This window comes from Mastigoproctus giganteus, chromosome 2, assembly GCF_048544385.1.
Source record: "Mastigoproctus giganteus isolate SK-2022 chromosome 2, ASM4854438v1, whole genome shotgun sequence".
Classification (NCBI taxonomy): domain Eukaryota; kingdom Metazoa; phylum Arthropoda; class Arachnida; order Uropygi; family Thelyphonidae; genus Mastigoproctus; species Mastigoproctus giganteus.
The window spans coordinates 111,358,781-111,376,013 of record NC_143576.1 but is presented as its reverse complement, the minus strand read 5'-3'; the positions used below and the strand labels follow the sequence as shown (position 1 = coordinate 111,376,013).

Below are 17,233 nucleotides of genomic sequence, written 5' to 3'. Positions count from 1 at the left end.
TACAAAATCATAGAATACACCTCAGGTGTCCCTTCTGTAGCAATAGTAGTTAAAAACACTGAACTTACAGTCACAAAGGTGGGTCACCTCTGCTCCCCAGTGGCAGTGTGTGCTCATATCACTAGCACTGTGGGACAGTTCTATGTTATCTCACTTTATTCCAGACCTGGTGAAAATATAAATTCTACCATAGAATATTTACAAGCAGTCACGGACCTGCTACCTACAGCAAATATCATAGTGTGTGGTGATGTCAACTTCCAGTCAACCTTATGGCATAGCTGTACAGAAGACAGAACAGGCATACACAATGGCCGGGTATTGTCAGATTTTTTAGCCACCTCACCCATTCAAGTGATAAATCAACCTAATAACTTATCAACTTTTAGCAGTAACATGTGGGAAAATGACACTGATGTTACTCTTGCCACCAATATAAAATTGCAGACTGGTGTGTCCAGCCAGCCTGGACCACATCAGATCATAGAGCCATCATCTTCAAACTAAACAGGCAATTACAAATAACCCAAAACTCCTTGTTGGATATCAAAAGGTATAGTTTTAAAAAGGCAAACTGGCAGATTTTTCAGAACATACAGCAGCTGAGCTGCAAAAAGAGGAAAATGAGTGGTCTAGATCGGACAGCTGTAGCCTGGATGAACAAGCACCGACTATGACAAACATTTTAACAAAAACAGCAAACCTGTTTATCCCACAGAAAAAAACGAGGAAGCAGGCAGTCCCCTGGTGGTGACCTGAACTGACTATACTCAAAAGAATATATATATATATATCTATCTATATATATATATATATATATATATATATAAAATACTGACTATACTCAGGCGAGGATAAATTTTCAAAGAGCCAGAACATCTTGGCCACAAAATGAGGTGGATGCACTGAGAGATTCTTATAGAACTCTCAGGAATCAGTATACAGCCCTCATAAGAGACAAGAAAAAGGAATGCTGGAGGCACTTGGTGGGAACTACTGGAAACAATAACCCTTGGGGAGTTGTCTACAGAATAGTGACCAACAAGCTGCCAAAAGGAGATGTCATGTAAACTACTGTTAAACCAGATGGAACCCCAACCCTGTGTTGGGCAGATTCTGTAAATATCATCCTAGACAGTACTATTCAGACCAAAACTGAGGATCATTCCCCCATCCAGCTAGACATTATAAAAGAAAACACTGAATATGACAATGCCAATACTGAACCTATGTTTACTGTACAAGAATTAGGAATAGCACTATCTAAAACCGAAAACAATAAATGCCCAGGTTTTGACCTCTTAGAGGTTGAGATTATCAAAAAAATTAGCAGAAATAGCACCAGACAAATTAACAGCACTATATAATAACTGTATGATAGAAGGTATATTCCCAAAAATATGGAAAAAAGCTGTGTTAAGATTAGTTCTCAAAAACCACGAGAAACTACCTACTGATCCCAAATCATACAGACCAATAGCCCTACTCCCTGTACTAGAGAAAATATATAAAAGACTAATATATAGTAGATTAGCTCGATACTACACGGAAGCAGGTTTACATTGCAACAATCAGTATGGTTTTAAGCAGGGCAACTCAATGGAGGATGCCATGCACCACCTACTGATAGCTATTTTACAGTTAAAAACTCAGAGGAGAAATATATTCTGGCAATCTCTATTGACTTTGCTGGGGCATTTGACTCACTCTGGTGGCTTAGTGTCCTTAGGAGACTCCGCCAGGCAAATGCCGCACAAAACCTCTATAAGGTAATAAACAGCTACCTTATAGACAGAAGTGTCTCAATATGCACAAGGTTCCAGGAATTGACACGCTCTGTGAATAAAGGCTGCTCGCAGGGTTCAATCCTTGGTCCTTTCTTCAGGAACATTGTTCTGGATGAATTTCTGGCCTTGGATCTAGGGCCCCGTGGAAACCCTGGCCTTTGCAGATGACATGATTTTCCTTGTAAAAGGTAACATGCAAGTGGTTGTAAGGCAAAGATCAAATGCTGCCCTCTTGCTGCTGCAGGAGTGTGCACAAATGCACATGCTCAAAATATCACCTGAAAAACCAAAAAAATACTCCTAAAAGGCAATTTGGACATAAGAAGACATCCACAAATAAAAATTAACACAACTACTATAAAAATGGTAACAGAACTAAAATTCTAGCAGTCTGGTCTGGGGGGCTCAAAAGAAAGGCCATGGCAATCATTTACCGTGCAATGTTCCTACCTATTATCACCTATGGAGCCGGTGCGTGGTTCACCCACTTGGCCATTGTAAGAAATAGGAATAAATTAGAATCGACACAAAGGACAATACTACACACTATTACCAAAGCATGTCTCACAGTAAGCACACATGCGCTACAGTTACTGGCACAGCTCTCCCACTTTACCTGGAAGCAGCCAAAAGAGGCTTATAGTATAGATTTAAAAAGGGCTTACCCATAGAATTTTTGGGGATAGCCCTTGATACAGCCAACACCTTCACTGCTGAAAGAAAAATAATAGCCACAAATCCATGAGCTAGGGCAAACAAAAGTGTGAGCAGGAAACCAGAGGTCTGGTTACCAAAAGGTTTCTGCCACGAGTGGAAATGGTTAGCCAAAAGCCATCTAAGTGGTATGCACCTGGACTTTTTATAACATTTAAATTGACAAGTCAGAGCTCCCTAAAGGCGAAACTAAACCTCCTTAGGGCTGATAGATGAACCAAACTGTACCTGTGGCGAGAGCGAAGACTGAGCACAAATTCTATATGAATGTATAATTTATGACATCCCCAGAACACAGCTAATAGCACAGATTGGCCCCCTTCCCAGGGGAGAAGAACATCTGTTCATCATAGAAGAGGAAAATTATAAAGCCTATACATCCTTCACACAGATTATTTGAAATGCGCAGAACAATCCAAAGAATGGCAATTCAGCTCCCCAGCAATTAAACAATAATGAATTGTTAAAGTTGCCCATGTTTCCTACCACGACCAGACAATGACCTAAAAACTGTCTGGATAGAAGTATTCTGTGCCCTGACAGAAACCTGACATGACAAAACCAGACTGATCTGGGTACACCCACAGGGACTAACCTGCCATGTGTAGGAACCTGGGGTTCCACACCAAATAAGTAACCATGTAGGGGAGGGAGATGTACAGGCAGCCAGGGAAGCAGATTAGCTGAAAAATATCAGTAAGCTAGTAGTAAGAGACTGCAGTGTAGAATGAATGACCTGAAGGTAATTGTGCAGTCAGATATGAAGTTCTCTGAGCAGTGCAGACATGCTGCCAGGCCAGTCAATGAAATATGGGAATTTTTCTAGCAGGGATAAGGAGGTGATTATCCCATTGTATAAGGGAATGGTTGGGCCACATCTTGATTATTGCATAGAGGTCTGGAGGTCTCATTTTAGGAAGGATGTAGGGCTGCTGGAACAAGTACAGAGGATAACAAGATTTGGTGAGGGGAACAAGAAAGGTTTCAGTTCTGCGAATTGCAGCATTTGTAGACTAGGCACATGACATCCCCAGATGTAAAGTGATCTGACTGAGGTGTTTAAGGGCTTGTATGGATTGAGCTTGTATGGGACTTAGAGGGGAACAGGTATCTTGTGTGTTATCAGACACTCAGTCTAAAACACTGATGGATCCAATATCTTTCTATTACAGAGGATTTAGGAGAAGTCCAGTTGGCCTGCCTCCCTAAAATCCACTCATGCACACCTTCTCGATGGTAAGCCCTGTTACGTCACTTAGGTGGCAATGAACATGTAGAGTGGTTCTCTTCAAGACGCCTGGCCAGCGTGAAGAGGAAAAGACCAAACCCTCTAGCATATGACAGCGCGACAAAACAAATGGCTCTCAGTCCCCAGCAGCTTTCACTCCCCCTCTTACGGCAGCGAGAGGATCAGAGTGGAAGCAGAGGGTGCTAAGAATCTCTGGGTACAACCAGGCTGCCATGCACGGAAACTGAACTTGGCCTGTTACAACATAAGATCACTCATTGGTGAGGACAGGATATTAGAATTGGAAAAGGAATTAGAAAATGTGAATTGGAATATCATCGGTTTGGCTGAAACAAGAAGAAATGAATCACTTATAAGTTTATCAAGTGGAAATCTGCTGTACACCAATGGAAACAGTGAAAGGAGTGAAGGTGAAGTTGGGTTTCTGGTCCATAAAGATTTAAAAAACAACATTTTGGAATTCAAAAGTACATCACCAAGGGTGTCAAGACTAATACTCAAGATTTCTAAGAGGTACAAGCTAAAGGTTATAATGATTTATGCACCAACATCGAGTCATGATGATGAAGTGGTTGAAGAAATGTACACCGAAATTGAGATTCTTCTAGATGAGCAGAAAACCCACTACACTATTATTATGGGGGACTTCAATGCTAAGGTTGGAAAAAGACAAAACAGCACAGAAAGGGGAACTATAAGAAGAAATTTTGGAATTGGTTTTCAAAAGAAATGAAAGAGGTGAAAGACTTGTGGAATTTGCAGAATCTCGAGGATTGTCAGTAACGAACACTTTTTTCAAGAAAAGGGTGAACAGAAAGTGGACATGGAAGAGTCCAAATGGATTAACAACTAATGAAACCGACTTCATCCTCACTAACAGAAGATATATTGTGAATGATGTTACCGTCCTGAATAAGGTAAATGTTGGAATTGATCACAAATGGTAAGATGTACACTTGATACAGATGTAGGAAAGGAAAGGAAAAAACTGACTCGAGTAAATAATACAAAGGTCTTTGACATAACAGAAGAGGAGAAAAAGCAGTATGTACTGGAACTTAAGAACAAGTTTGAGCTTCTGCAGACTGCTCAGGACCAAGATATCAGTGAGGAATATTACAACTTTCTGAAAGTGATAAAGCCCAAGAAACCTATAGAGAAAAAGAAATCCAAAGAAGAAAAAATTAGTCAAGAAACACTTGTTATGATGAACCGAAGGCAAAAAATGAAGAGCAAGATAAACACTGACAAGGAAAAATTGAGTATACTGAGTTATGCAAAGCTATTAGAAAGCGACTCAGAGAGGACATAAGAAGATTTAACACAAGAAAAGTAGAACAAGCATTAATGGAAAACAAAGGATTTAAATCAGCAGCCATGAGCAGTAATACAGAAAGACAAATGATACTGAAACTGAAGAATAGCGATGGTGTACTTATAAACAGCAGAGAAGGCATAATTCAAATAGCAGAAGACTACTATAGAGAATTATACAAGGAGCGAGTGAATGATGCCAGCAGTGGGGAAGATGGATTGCAAATTAGCAACACATATGACATACCCGATATTCTTCCTGATGAGGTACAATATGCATTGAAGAAAATGAATAAAGCCCCGGGGGAAGATGAAGTTACTGTAGAGTTGTTAAAATTGGGAGGAAGAGACATAACAAAAAAACTGGCAAGGCTCTTCACAAAGTGCATTAGAAAAGGTGTGATGCCTAAGGTGTGATAATGCAATCATAGTTTTACTGCATAAGAAAGGAGATAAATCAGAAATTGGAAATTATAGACCAATTAGCTTGTTATCCCTCATCTACAAGTTGTTCACAAGGGTCATTATTAACAGATTAGAAAGAATACTTGGTGAGAATCAACCGAAAGAGCAAGCTGGCTGTAGGACAGGATTCTCAACTATGGATCACCTTCACGTAATATCACAGCTAATGGAGAAAGCAAATGAATATAAAACACCATTATGCCTGGCATTTGTGGATTATGAAAAGGCATTTGACTCCATACAGCATAAGGCAATGTTTTGGGCACTGGAAAGACAGGCATAGATACCCCACATATTATGATTTTGAAGAAAATATATGAGAATGCTACCTCCTTTATTAGACTAGGTAAAGACAGTAGGAAATTTAAAATCGAGAAAGGAGTTCGACAAGGAGACACAATATCTTCAAACCTGTTTACTGCTGCCCTTGAGGAAGCTTTCAGAAGATTAGACTGGTCGCAGAAAGGAGTCAATGTGAACGGAGAGTACCTAAACCATTTACGATTTGCAGATGACATTGTGGTCATAAGTCACGATCCCAAAGAATTAGAGGAAAATCAGTTATGCACAGTTAGTAAGGATTTTGGACTAAAGATGAATATGGCTAAAACAAAAGTAATGATGAACAAGTATGCCACAGAAAGGGAAATAATTATTGAAGGAGCAGTAATTGAAAAAGTGGAGTCATATACTTATCTGGGACAAGTTATTAGCTGTAATAATGATAAATGGCTGGAAGTCAAGAGAAGAATAAATTTTGGATGGATAGCATTTAGGAAATATAGTCACATACTGAAGAGCAATATCCCAGTTTGTCTGAAAAGTAAAATAATGAACCAATGTTTACTCCTCACCATGACTTATGGAAGTGAAACTTGGGCACTCACCAAAAGAATGGAAGAGAAGCTGAGAACTACACAGCGAAGAATGGAACGAATTATATTGGGAATCAGACTGTTAGATAAGAAGAGAAACACATGGATTAGGCAGCAAACTCAAGAAAAGGACATTCTTATCAAAACTAAAGAACTAAAATGGTCTTGGGCAGGACACACATAGCTGATGACAGATAGACTAAGAAAATAACAGAATGGTACCCAAGAGGAGCTAGAAGAAAACCTGGAAGACAAAGCGGAGATGGATAGATGAAATTCATGAGTTTGTGGGTAGTAAATGGATGGTCAGGGCTCAAAACAGAAGGAACTGGAAAGTTGCTGGAGAGGTCTTCATCCTGCAGGGGATTGAAAATGGCTGATGATGATGATGGATTGAGCAAGCTCAATGCAGATGAGATTCTTCTTCTTGCTCAGATTATGCTCACGAGGGGGCATAAATTCAAACTCAGGAAGGACAAATGCAGAATGGATGTGCAGAAGTTTGCCATTAGCCAGCGAGTGGTTGACTGCTAACACAAACTTGCACCTGTTGCTGTGAAAGGTGATAGCTTAAATAAATTCAAGAAAAAACTAGACAAACTATTGGAAGGAATGGACAGGCGAAATGGGAAGTTTTTTTTTTGTTCATGCTGTATACACCTGCTGCATCATTTGCCACTACCAATGCTAATTATTCTGCAAAAAACATTAAAAATGCTTCAAAAATTACTGATTTAAAAATATATGTCTATATTTAAGAAGGCAGAAAAAACTTTTAAGATTTTTAATTACTAATTAAAGGTTAACATGGTATTGTTATTTTTGAAGGTAACCTGTGTGGTGATCTACCACCATCACTGAGCTAATTTAAGTTTAATGAACTCTGTCATTTGCGTCATGTAAGAAAATGTATATTTCAACATATGACATACTGGTGAAATCTGATTTACTATACAACCAATAACAACTGACATTTAGGTAAAAAATATTTTCATTATTGCTATTACAAAATCCATGCAGAGCCATCATGCGAACAATGAAAATTATCAAGCTGCAATTCATTTGTCCTTTTGCTATTTTTGCAGAAAAATACGGTACACTTTATATTATAACTTTAAACTTACATATGTTTAATAGCATCATCTGTCAGTATAACATCAAGTTTAGCATTTCTATTATTATATTTCTCAACTGCTTCTTGCACAATTGCAACCAAAGAAGAATGATCTGTTACTGGAAAATAATGATTTGAGTGAAGTCCTTCAGAGAAGTGAGAAAAAACTGTAGAACTTGCTTGTAGAATCTTATTTTCATCCATATTCTAAAACAGAAATTAGAATATAAATTAAACCTGAGAAAAGGAGTTAAACTAACTTTGAAAAAGAGAAAATTAATTTACAATTAAAAGAAAATTTTAATGAATTAACTGCATAATCTGTTATTCTTTTGCAATTTTTTATTATTCTTGGTAATACTTTACCAACCCACTTCTTGTTCTGCATCCTCACGAACTTTTTTCATTGTTGCATTACTTATATTGTGTGAATTTTTATCCAGTTTGGTCTGGTAACATGTTTTAATTCTATTTTTCCTTATGCCAAAAGGGACCACAATAGGCAGTCAAACAACTTCTTAGACAACTTCTTTCCCATGAATACCTTTTAATTCTCTTAAGAAAGAAAAATATTTTTTTACTTGTGTTTTTCACAGATCCGATTAATTAAATCTAACATTTATGCTAACTTTATATTGCATCTCTTTACAATCATATTTCAACTTTTCAAAGTTAAAAAAAATATTCCTTTAAAAGAGTTTCCTTTTTTCACTTCCACTTGTATATAAAATTCTCCAACTGAATATTCCAATTTCCTAATCACAAGAACATAACAATTTGTTCTATTTTCTTTTTCATTTGTATAAATACTTCGCATTCCAGCTACAGACAGAATCCAAGGAAAACACAATTTATTTCAAAGTACTGTATTCCAGTTTCAACAAACAATGAAAAGAACAAACTTTGTTCAAAAAGTCTAACACATGCATTTCCTTTATCAATACATACAGTCTTTCCAACATTCAATATATTTGGAGTTACCTTCTTTAAGCAATTTTTACATTATAAAACATTTCTATCAGTTAGAAGTCAAATACATTTTTATTTAAGATTAGTATGAACACTTTCCTACATATATTTTCTCTCACACCTTTCTTTGCAGTTGCACCATCACCTTCTAATATACATCTGATCATGTGTATGATATTTCACACCAACAATACTGGTGAATGGCATGCAAAATATCATTTGAGATACAATTTTGACTAATTTGTCTGCATTTGTGATAGACATCATTATATACAAAATATTACATAAGTAAACAAAGGACATAATAAAATGGTATGTTGGAATCCAAGACAACACAATATATTTACTTTTAAAGACAATAGCATTGTCTAAAAAGTAACCTATGCTTTAAAGCATAGACATCAGTCCTAGATAAAAATCTGTAAAGAGTTCATAAACGCATATAGGTAGGGAAAACACAAAAAAAAAAAAAAAAAAAAAGGAGAACTGTCCACAGCATGTTATTAAGTTGTATGGAGGTCATTTTAAACATGTTCCTAAAACTTGTTTGCTTCTTTCTTTCCTCTTTTCTGCAATATTCTGTTCACCTTTTGTTATCCTGTTCTGTTCTATTTGGAACACTGCTTCTTGATTTTATTTTGATATTGAATACAATTCTATATGATATTATATCAAAAGTTACATTATATGCATATTATTTTGATGACGAAGAGATTTCCTGCTCTCAGTGAAAGTGAACTCTGTGTTCTTGGCACCAAGGCTTGGGCTTATGTTCCACTTAGAGACAACACTCTCATTCAGAGTTTTGTCAAAGTTTCTCATATCTTTTTAAATTGTATAACATCATCTGAATCCGAATAGATAAATCTGCTTAACATTTAGAAATCTAAAAGCTGTCTGGGGATGTCCTCAGGCCAGCCATTCTGAAGCTTACAAGCTTCTCATTCAGCTGATGGATGCCTCTGTTCAATAAGAGAAGCCACTCACCAGGTGAATGAAATCTTTTGGGTTTCAGTTTATTTTTTTCCAGTTCAGCAATATCACATAAACAGTAATAATTGGCTATATAATTTAAACAGATACACCGATGAACCCAAACATTATGACCACCAACCTAATATGATGTTGGTCCTCCATGTGAAGCCAAAAGAGTTTGTACCCGGCGAGGCATGGATGCTACAAGATTTCTAAATGTGCCTTGTGGTATCTGGTACCAACACATTACCAGAACAGCAGATCCTTTAACTCCTGTAAGGTTTGTGGTTGAGATGCCGCAGATTGGAGTTGTTGTTCCAACACAAACCACAGATGCTCAATGGGATTGATATCTGGGGAATCTGGAGGCCAGGGCAATACCAGGAAGTCTTCCTCATGTTCAGCGAACCAGTCTCAAACAATCCGGGCAGTGTGGCACGGCGCATTATCCTGCTGAAAGATGGCACCGCCAGAGGGGAAGACCATTGCCATGAAAGAATGTAAATGTTCAGCAATGATGTTTAGTTAGGTGGTGGAAGTCAGAATGCCCAGCACGTGGATGACTGGACCCAGGGTATGCCAGCAGAACATCACACAGAACACCACCACTGAATTGTTTTCGTCCCACAGTGCATCCAGGCACCATCACTTCCCCAGGTAAACAAAGCATGCGTACCCAACAGTCCACATGGTGCAACAGGAAACATGATTCATTGGACCAGATGACCTTCTTCCAATCACTCAAGGTCCAGTTTCGATGCTCGCGTGCCCACTGTAGTCGCTGTCACCGGTGAACTATGGTTAGCATGGACACTCAGAGCAGCCTGCAACTAAACTATGCAGCCCCATTTTCAGCAGGGTTCGATGTACTGTGTGTTGTGACACATACTCCTGTCACCAGCATTCCAATTACTGGTGAGTTGTGCCACAGTTACCCTTCTGGTGCCACGTACCATCCGGAAGAGCCTTCGCTCACCTCGAGCATTGATGAGCTGTGGTCATCCATCACCTTGCTGGCGGTTCATGGGTTTTCCCTCCTCATACCACTTTCGGTAGGTACTAACCACAGCTGACCGTAAGCATCCCACCAGCCATGCCGTTTCGGATATACCGTGACCCAGTTGTCTGGCCATTACAATTTGGCGTTTGTCAAACTTGCTTAAGTCCACTGCCTTTTCCATCTGAAGAACAAGAGTAACACTGATTAATGGCGCTCAGTATCATGTGTTTTTTATACAGTGTCCTGACCTGTGCCATAGTTCACCTGCAGTCTTCGATTTGCATAACAACTTGCTGGTCCATAATGTTTTGGCTCATCAGTGTATCAGCAACTTAGGAAGAACATTGGATAATGGTGTTTTCTTAAAAGTTAAACATAATTTCAAGCCTTAGCATCAAATAGGCTGCATTTATCTTTAGTGAGAATAGAAAGTGTCTCTACAATCAAAACTTAATGTAAGTAATGTAAGAATTTTGATTTTATTTATTTCAGCTGCTACATGGAAATATAGCAGGAAATATCTCTGCAATTCTAATGTATTTCATATATTTGCAGAATGGAATTCTTTCTTGGTAAGAGGATCCCGTTTCCACCCACCAATCTCTGTGCACTTCTCTGTACTCATTCCAGCAAATCTACATCCTTTTCTAAACTGAGGCCTCCACACCTGTATACAGTACTCAAGATGTGGACTGACCATTGCCTTATATAATGGGATAATCAATTCTTTGTCCTTGCTATTAAAATTTCTGTATATCATTGACAAAACCCCATGAGCTCTCTTGGCAGCCTATCTGCACTGCTCAGAGAACTTCACATTTGACTGCACAATTACCCCATCGCCCCCAAGGTCTTTTTCATTTTCCATCTCACTGAGTGTTGGACCACAGAGTTGGTAGTTTCCCTGAGGTTAGTGCTATCCATATGCAGTACTTTTCATTTGTCAATGTTAAACTTCAATTGCCATTTCTCAGCTGATCTGCCTAACTTTTCTAGGTTCTGTTGAAATAGCATACCATCATTACTGCCATTAACTACCCTGCCAACCTTTGTATCATCTGTAATCTTGGACATTAAGCCCGATATACCTTCATAAATCTAATTGAAAAATATAGAAAATGACAATGAGCTTAACACCAAACCTTAGGGACTCCACTAATAACATTAGTCCATGAAGAACAGTATCCATGATCACTGCTCTCTGTCTCTTCTCACTCAATCATCCTTTATCCCTTTACCCATAACAGCAACTTGACCTTAATGCCATACTGCTCCAACTTGTAGAGTAGTGTTTTATGTGTAACAGTATCAAAAGATTTTCTGAAATCCACGTATATGATAGCAAAATTATTTTTTTGCATTCAGTTCCTTTGTGACCACATTGTAGAAACCACTAAAACTGGCCAGACAAGATTTCCCCTTAACAAAACTATCCAGTATCTGAAGATAACTGCAGCCTTGCCAAGGTGATCCTTCATTACTTTTTAACCAGAGACTCCATTATTTTTCTGAACAGAAATTAAACTAACAGATCTGTAATCAAATCACAAAGAAGATTACGCAAGCGAAGACAGCTTATGAGAAATCTTTGGCAAAGGATGCTTAGAAAAACAGCAAAGACTTCTTTAGTTATATAAAAAATCTAGAAAGAAGGGGATGAATCAGATTGGTCCACTCGATATCGATGGTTTGACTGTTGATGATCCTGCTCAGATAGCTGATAATCTGAATGAGTAATTTGCATCTACATTCACACATGAGAAGTTATTAAGGGAGGAAAATGGCGAGGGTTTATCAAGCTGTAACAGAGTGCTTAATGATTTTGTAATAACTGAGAGCAAAGTGGAGGAGAAATTGTTGAAGTTAAACATAAGAAAGACACCTGGGGTGGATGAGATCTATCCAGTTATATTAAAGGAGGCTGCAAAGGAAGTAAGCAAACTCTTAGCCATAATTAGGAGAACATAGTTGGACTCAGGAGAAGTCCCCACAGACTGGAGATGTGCAAATATATCTCCAATTCACAAATGGGGATCTGAGGGTGACACGAATAATTACAGACCAGTTTGTTTAACTTCTGTTCCGGTTAAAATAATGAAGTCACCGTTTAAAGATGCATTGCAGGATCATCTAGACAAGACTGCACTAATATTTCAGAAAGAGCATGGGTTTGTTAAGGGAAAATCTTGTCTGACAAATTTGATGGGATACTCTGATGTGGTTACAAAGGAACTGGATACAAAAAATAATTTTGATATCATATACTTGGATTTCAGAAAAGCTTTTGACACTGTTGTGCATGGAAGACTACTGTACAAATTGGAACAGTATGGTATTAAGGGTAAGTTGCTACAATGGATAAAAGGGTGGTTGAAAGGTAAGCAATGGATGCTGCTCTTCATTGACTAATGTTATTAGTGCAGTCCTGCAGGGTTTGGTGTTAGGGCCACTGTTGTTTTCTATATTTATCAATGATATTGATGAATGTATATCAGTCTTAATGTCGAAGTTTGCAGATGATACAAAGGTTGGCAGGATTGTTAATGACAGTAATGGCAATATGCTACTGCAACAGGATCTAGAAAATTTGGGCAGATGTGCTGAGAAGTGGCAACTGAAGTTTAAGATTGACAAATGCAAAAGTACTACATATGGACAGCACTAACCTCGGAGTAACTACCAACTCTGTGGTACCACACACAGTGAAATGGAAAATGAAAAAGACCTTGGGGGAGTAATTGTACAGTCAGATATGAAGTTTTCTGAGCAATGCAGACAGGCTGCCAGAGCAGGTCATGGGGTATTGTCAATGATAAACATGAATTTTGCCAGTAGGGAAAACAAGGTGATTATCCCTTTGTATTAAGGCAATGGTCAGGCCACACCTTGAGTACTGCATACAAGTCTGGAGGCTGCATTTTAGGAAGGATGTAGAGTTGCTAGAACGACGAGAACAGAGAAGGGCAACAACATTGGTGAGGGGAACGAAGCAGTCCTCTTACCAAGAAAGGCTTAAGTTCGGCAAATTGCAGTGGCTGGAGACTAGGCATCTGTGAGGTGATCTGATTGAGATGAATAAGGCCTTGAATAGGTTGAGCATGCTGAATTCTGATGGGATTCGTCCGCATGCTCAAATTATGAACCTGGGGAGAGTGGCATAAATTCAAATTGAGGAAAGACAGTTACAGAATAGATGTGTGGAAATTTGCCTTTAGCCAGGTAGTTAATTGCTGGAACAAACTTTCATTTGTCAGTATGGAAGTTGATAGCTTAAATAAATTCAAGGAGGAACTGGACAGACATTTAGAGAAAATGGATGTATGAAATTTTTTTTTTTTTGGCCGATGCTACATAAGCTCATACACTTGCTTTATTGCATCTCATGCCTCCATTACTATTACTATCTGTAATTACTTGTGTCAACCTTGATACCCTTTGTGATTTATGGATACATTTGCACATCTCTAGCCCATGGGTACCCCCTTCTAAATCCAAGAATGCTCTCATAAGTATGGCTAAGTGTTTGCTTAATTCCTTCACCATCTCCCTTAATATAATTAGATAGATCTTATCCACCCCAGGTGCCTTTCTTATGTTTAACTTCAACAAAACCCTAGGGGCTCACATCTGGTGAGTACATCTTGGCACATCCAGGGTCCTGAGCTGGGTATCAGTACCATCATTCTTCTCTTTTTTGGTGATTCCCACCTACTTCTCTCTCTCTCTCTCTCTCTCTCTCTCTCTCTCTCTCTCTCTCTCTCTCTCTCTCTCTCTCAGGGTACTCAAATTTTTTTTGGCTGGTGCAGCATAAGCCTCAGGCTTCCTTACACCATATGGCTATTAATAATAATAATAATAATTTTTCATCCTATTTCCTCTCGTTTTATAGAAAATCATATAGTTCCCTGTTAGTGACAAACTTCTGGAATCACCTTCCCTAAAGAATTCCTGATGTGTGAATGTAGAGGCAAAATAATCATTTAGTATTAGATGAGTAGGATCATCAACAATCGAAGCATCGATATCAAGTGGACCAATTTGATTCATCCCCTCCCCTCTCCTGCTAGTGTTTATATAAGTAACAATGTCCTCGCTGTTTTTCTTTTGCTTCCTTTTCCAAAGATTTCTTTAATATGCCTTCACATATCTAACCTCCTTTGTTACTTGATTATGGACTAGTATATATCTACATAGGCTTTTGTGTTGCCTTGTAATTTATATGCATCTCATACATTTTTCTTCTTTGCCACAGATCTCATTAGTTCATCTGATATCCTAAAATTTTTGACATCCTAAAAGTTTTAAAAGTTTATTTGACATGCAGTTTAAATGATAGTAGCTGTTCTTCATGATTAAAAGCAATTGCACAGTGAAGCCCATATGCTCCCACAAAAAATGCATGGCCCATTGTTTAATGTGGCACTGGATATCAACAACAATAAAGCAATTAAAATGAAGCCTTCTCTGAGCATTTTGGAGGAGTATAAAAAGAAACATTTTTATAGACAGAGAGTTTGATTAGCAGTAAACAATCCCATCATATCACACATGATTTTACTGACACTGGGAAACATGCTACTTCAGGAAGCTACAACTGCTGAAACAAAAGCACTCAATAAAGCGAGGAGATAATTCTAGGTTATAAGGTATAAGGTATGTTCGTTTCAGACGGCGCCTGGGATTTTTCCCATCTCCGCGTATGTTCGCTGTATCGAGGACAGTACACTGTCAAGCCAGAGACTTGAAAGTGTGTGGGTCATGTCTGTGCAGTGTGATCTGTTGTGCCCATTGTTTGTCCGGCTTATTGGCCGCCTGGCCCCTGGTGGGGCCCGACGTTGCCCATACCTTGCCACGTGGAGGCTAGCCGGGTGTCCAGCATCATGATGAGTTGCTCCGGCAGGTCCTGCCACCTAGTTTCCTGGGATTTCAGTGGCTAGGACCTAAAAAAAAAATAAATTAATAAAAAAAAAAATAAATAAATAAAAAAAAAATAAATAATAATAATAATAATAATAATAATAATAAAATAAAAAATAAAATAAAAAAATAATAATGATAAAAGTAAAAAAAAAATAATAAAATAAAAATAAAAATAAAAAATAATAATGATAAAAGTAAAAAAAAAATAAAATAATAATAAAAAAAAAATATATATATATAGGCGTTTGACGTTAATTCTTAAGGAGATTGCTGTTAGCAAATCGCTGGTTGGGGTTGAACCCTAGAAAGATGTGTTAAAAGGCCTAATAGGTCGGGCAGAATTTTGTTGTTATTAAATTTAGACGTGTGGGCTATACGTTAGATGAAAGATAAAAGTGGGAGGAAGGGGAGGCTGAAGACTGGGGGGGGTAGAAGTAGAAGTAAGGGGTCGATAGAGGACATGACCCCTGCTAGGCAGTATGGCATGCCCATGCCACACCAGAGGGGAGTTTGGATGGCGGGTGGGGGAGACGAAGAAGAGCTATCTCCCCCTGCCATGGATAAGGTATACAGTTAGAGTGGGGGAAGAGACTGAAGACTGGGGGGGGAAAGGCAGAAGCATGGGGACGATAGAGAAGGCGACCCCAGGTGGTCAGTGAGGCAGGCCCATGCCTCACCAGGCGAAGAGATGGGTTGGCAGGGGAGGGAGGAAACAGAGCATGTCTCCTCTCCCTCCTGCCGGGGATAGGGAATTTAAGATGAATAGGGTAAGGGTACCCCATTCAGCTCGCCATATAGCGTTTGGCAGCGGAGCTGCTAGTGGTTCTAGTCCATTTCCAGGAGCGATCGGACTGAAGCATGATCGGTCATGGGGTGGTTCCGTCCGTTCTGCGGTCTTTACCGTCAAAAGGTCCGGGTTTGCTTGTCGGCATTTGTGGGGTCTTTCTTGTGACATTTCCCATCCATGTGGTGTTTGCGTCAATGTTGTTTATAGAGTCATTTCTCATTTATTCAACTTTAGGTCCACTTCAGGGTTTAGTGCCTTGATTATCGGAGACCATTGGATTCAGGCGTCTTCCACGGGATGATTTCCTTCGAGGTTTGTTCATTTCCTTATTGTGTCAGTTGTTGATTGCGATTTGCTGCGATAAGAGCTCTCCGTCCTGTGAACAGGGCCAGTGCATAGCTGGAGAAAGCCTGATATTCTTCCTTGGTGTCCAAGATGTGGTACTCCTGGCCGTATGGTAGATACTGTATTTTGGTGATGAATGCGGTGCGGAGGTCGTCATACAGCTGGCAATCATGCATGAGGTGCTGCCAGCTCTCCAGCCCCCCCGCAGGTGCAGGTGGGATCTTCCTGTATTCCGAGTAGGGATAGCTTTGCATTCAGAGCTCCATGTCCTGTCAATAGGTATGTGACTTGTAGGCCCGGGGAAAACCAGGGTGGGAAGTTCGGAAAAACCCGGCCAATGTTGGGCAGAAACTTTCTGGTGATTTCGCCTTTTTGCGAGGTGGCCCATCTATCCTGCCACATCTGCAGCAGGTGAGCATGCAGCTTTTTCTTTTCCATAGTCTTGCTATTGATGATGTCGGTGGTGAATCCCAAACATGTCTGTGGGATACCCTTGTCCAGGTGGTGCGTGAGGCCCTGTCGAATGATCTCTAAGTCCAGTGGAAGGACACCAGCAAGGACTTGCAGGGCATGCGTGCTCACTGCGCTGCAAGCTCGAGTAATGGTCAGAAGGATTGGTCGGTGAATCGAGTCAATGATTTGTTTATTGACAACAGTTGTGGCTTTTTGATACCATGCGCCAGATGCATACGTGACTATTGGGGTGAAGATGGTTTTAT

At 39.2% G+C, this 17,233-nt stretch overlaps 1 protein-coding gene across 1 annotated transcript in view; it reads right to left on the bottom strand.

The window, feature by feature from the left end:
• The window catches only part of LOC150089496 (dynein beta chain, ciliary-like), a 1,205,440-nt gene that overhangs the window by 513,266 nt on the left and 674,941 nt on the right, over positions 1–17,233 (bottom strand). Inside the window, 1 exon segment of the mRNA XM_090390004.1 lies at positions 7,529–7,725. Within this exon segment, the coding sequence (XP_090246130.1) occupies positions 7,529–7,725 (197 nt within the window).